Below are 3,791 nucleotides of genomic sequence, written 5' to 3'. Positions count from 1 at the left end.
TTCCTCTTTGAGGTGACACCGCCCTTCCTCCCCCAGAGGGCAGTTGTGAGGACCATGGGGTCCTGGATATGGAAGCACTTTGTGAATGACAAAGCGCTGCCCATCCACGAGCCTTGCTGTCACTGTCACAGATCTCATGGCCTTGGACACTGATGCTAGAGCTTTATGGGCTAATTTCCCATGGTATCCCCTAAAGGACATTGCACTAAGCCTCCCGTAACATCCCCAGACCCCTCCCTCTACCATAACTAAGTCTCCTGATTTCAGCCTGAAGAGATGGCCTGGGGGTACTGAAGGAGGCGCAGGGCCTGATCTCACATCAGCAAAGGTGAGGAACTTTCCCCTTCTCTCCCACATCCTCCTTCCTACGAGGGCCTATGATGTGACCCCAGGGACTGGGGTGGACCTGGGAGGGGGGGCCAAGGAAGGGGACTGGATGTGACTAAAGTCCTGGGGCAGAGGTCGCAGGAGCTGTATGAAGTCAGCGCATGGGCAGTGGAGGGGCCATGGGTGCAGGCACCGCTCCTGGCCCATCCGCTCCTGGCTACAGCATGTGTCTCCTGTCTCCTGCAGCCACCTGGTGGAGATCCCCGACTCTCCCGGTGAGGTGTGCAAAGCAGCACCTGCCAGAATCCACCAGCTGTGGGGGAAGCATGTGGAAGATGCTGGTCCCATCACCACGTGCCAACAGGATGCCCCAGCTCCTCTGGGTGAGTGTCCTCTGTCTGTGACCTCCACCCTGTCACTAGGCCCAACAACCTCCATGGTTTCTTTTGGCTCCCATTAAACCCTGGGTGCCTCTCAACCACAAGAGCCTTTGCTCCCACTAGACCTCCTCTCCCCCCAGCCATTCGCACCCGTTCCTCCCCATCAAAACCCCTGGACCCTGCGGCCTCCCATCTGCCTCCACCAGTCTCCAGCCTGGCTATTTCTCAGTGTCACTCGGTGGCACTCCTGCTGGGCTCCATCCCACAGACCTTGTGTCCACACAATAGCTGCTGGTTGACACTCCTGTCCTAGCTATCTTAAGCCTTGGTTGCCTAAGCTGTCCAATCTCAGCCCTCTCCTGGTGGCAAGTGGCTGCCAAGATGGTGTCCTTATCCATCTTGTCATACAGCCAATCCCAACAAGAATGTCTTTCTCTCCACCTACTAGAGGCCTCGTTCTGGGTAGACCTCACACATTGGCAGAAGGAGGCTGGTGGCCCCACTTTGGTCAACTGCAATGTCCAGAAGCTGCTGGTCATACTAATTTCCAGGACAGTAGAACTGAGCTTTTGGAATGAAGAAGAAAAGGAGGAATCAGACCATCCCCTGGATTCACTGTGGAATATGCTACAATCACTGGGTGATGAATGGAACACCAGAACCCCACAACCTTTCTGGAGCATGAAAGGCAAACCAGAGATTGTCTGTCAATGCTCTCCCGGTCCCCAGCAGCTCTCGCTCTCTTACCCCAAGGTCTTTGAGGCCCATTTACAGCAGAAATGCAGCCAGCTCTTCTAGGGCCTCTTCTTTCTGTACCATGAGTCTCTGGTGGCTTCAATCAGGGTCTCTGGTCCCCCACTAGAGCTTCCCTCTGTTTTATTCCATGAAGTCTCCAATTACTTTCTGGTACAAATTCAGACTCATATATCTCCACAATATTTTCACCCCCAGCTCTGGTCCCCCCATGTGGCCTAACTCCAACCTCTGACTCTAGCCTTGCCACTGTCTGAGCCCTCACCTCTGGCTCAGATCCAGAGCCAGCCCCACACCTCATCCTGTCTCCCCATCCCACCGTGCTACTCACCACACATCATGGTCCGGGTATCACCTAGCCCTACAAACCAGCAGAGGGCCCAACTTCTTATCCCAACCTCCACCCAACACGTGAGAGGTCACCTTTTGAAGAAAGAACAAGAAAGTAGAAGGGATTTACTCTGTCATCAAGAAACACCAGGAAGCCTTTAGCCAACTCACTCTCTACAGCGGGGCCTTCCTGGACCAAGAGTCAGTCTCCCTCCTCTCAGGGGACCTCATCACCCCCAAGCTCTGGGAGCAGCAAGAGAAACACCTTCACCAGAGGTTCACTCGACACTGCTGCCGGCTGCACCACAGACCCCATGTAGCTCTGGACCTGACGCCGCCTCGGGACCCTCACCAGAGGTCCACGCAGCCCTGCTGCAGAGGGCCACGCAGCCCCCACATGCCTCCACCCCTGATGCAGCTGCAGGACCCGCACAAGGAGTCTACACAGCCCTGCCGCGGACTGTTCCGCAGCCCCCACCATTAAATGATCACCATTAAACCATCAATGGATGAATCCATTTACTCGGGCATGGTCCTCACAGTCTAATCACTTCTTCAAGGTCCTATCTATCCCTCTTAACACTGTCACAATCAGAGTTAACTTTCTAACACATGGACTTTGGGGACACAATTCAATCCAAGGCACCTCCCAGAGACCTCTGACAGAAACCCAACAGAGACTTCTGACAGAGACCTCCAGAGACTTGACAGACCTCCCAGAGAGCTCTGACAGAACCCCCGCCCAACAGAGATCAGGCTCAGAGTCTCCTCCAGAGACCAGGAACAGAGGCTTCTGACAGAGACCCAAACAGACACCACTGACAGATACCTCTGACAGAGACCCAGCTGAGAGATCTCTGCAGAAACCTCTGACAGAGACCCAATTGAGACCTCTGCAGAGACTTCTGACTGAGACCTGACAGAGGTACAACTCAGAGAGATAACTGAGAGACCCAACACAGAGACCCCCACAGAGGCCTCTGATAGAGATCCACACTGCGCGACCTTCACGAAGACTTTACATAGAAACTTTGACAAAGAAAACATACAGAGATGTCTGACAGAGACAGCAGAATAGAGACCCCCACAGAGGCCTCTGATAGAGATCCACACTGCGCGACCTTCACGGAGACTTTACATAGAAACTTTGACAAAGAAAACATACAGAGATGTCTGACAGAGACAGCAGAAAGATAGCTGACAGACACCCACGTGGAGAGATCTCACAAGAGACATCCTCTGAGACCTCTGACAGACACCTCCCACAGAGATCTCTCACAGAGACCTCACATCCATTCTTAGGAGCTTGAGCAGCTACCCACTGTCAGGGTCTTCCCAGTGGATCTGAAAGCACTTAGCAAACTGGCTTCACGGGAGGGAGATCATTACCTACGATTCCCTGAGAAAATGCTCATGTACTTTTGTTTCACACATAAATCTGTAAAATCCTTTTCTTCACTGATTTTCATTAGCTTGAGCTCTGACCTACAATTTAGAAAATCACAAACTTTGAAAACGAGCAAAACTCTGCAGCATCTACTGAGGGAAAATATTTGTTCAATTTTAGCATCCAGTCAAATGGTATCAGGGACATTTTCAGCACACAGGTCCCTGCACTTTAAATGACTGACTTCTTTTCTTTGGAAACATGAAGACGGGAGACCTTGGCAAGGGACTCCAGGAGCCGAATGACCGGGCAGAGACACCTCTGAATCACACTCACTCCCGTGCACTGTGCAGCTAGCACCTTATTTGGCACATAACAGCTTGTGTCAGGTGTGTGGTTTGCTTCACATCAAACAAAACAAGCTATGTTATCAAACACATGAAGTTTTTTCACAAAGGAGACACTTTTCTGGCAATAGCTGTACTACGTCCTGTGGCAAATTGATATTTACTACTTAATAATATTAAATAATTAAATGATATTGTTTATTTTGCTCCTTGCAATGTGGTATTACCCTCAAATGGCACTACATATGTTTCCAGAATAAGACAAAA

General features: G+C 51.3%; 1 protein-coding gene across 1 annotated transcript in view; it reads left to right on the top strand.

The window, feature by feature from the left end:
• The window catches only part of LOC103602908 (low-density lipoprotein receptor-related protein 12-like), a 67,952-nt gene extending 65,664 nt beyond the window's left edge, over positions 1-2,288 (top strand). The window contains 2 exon segments of the mRNA XM_008587353.1: positions 574-710; positions 2,032-2,288. Of these exon segments, the coding sequence (XP_008585575.1) occupies positions 574-710; positions 2,032-2,288 (394 nt within the window).
• Positions 2,289-3,791: the final 1,503 nt, after the last annotated feature.

The sequence above is a fragment of the Galeopterus variegatus genome, unplaced genomic scaffold (genome assembly GCF_000696425.1).
Source record: "Galeopterus variegatus unplaced genomic scaffold, G_variegatus-3.0.2 Scaffold4346, whole genome shotgun sequence".
Classification (NCBI taxonomy): Eukaryota; Metazoa; Chordata; class Mammalia; order Dermoptera; family Cynocephalidae; genus Galeopterus; species Galeopterus variegatus.
Note: the sequence above shows the minus strand (reverse complement) of the source record. Positions and strands in the feature narration are given on the sequence as shown.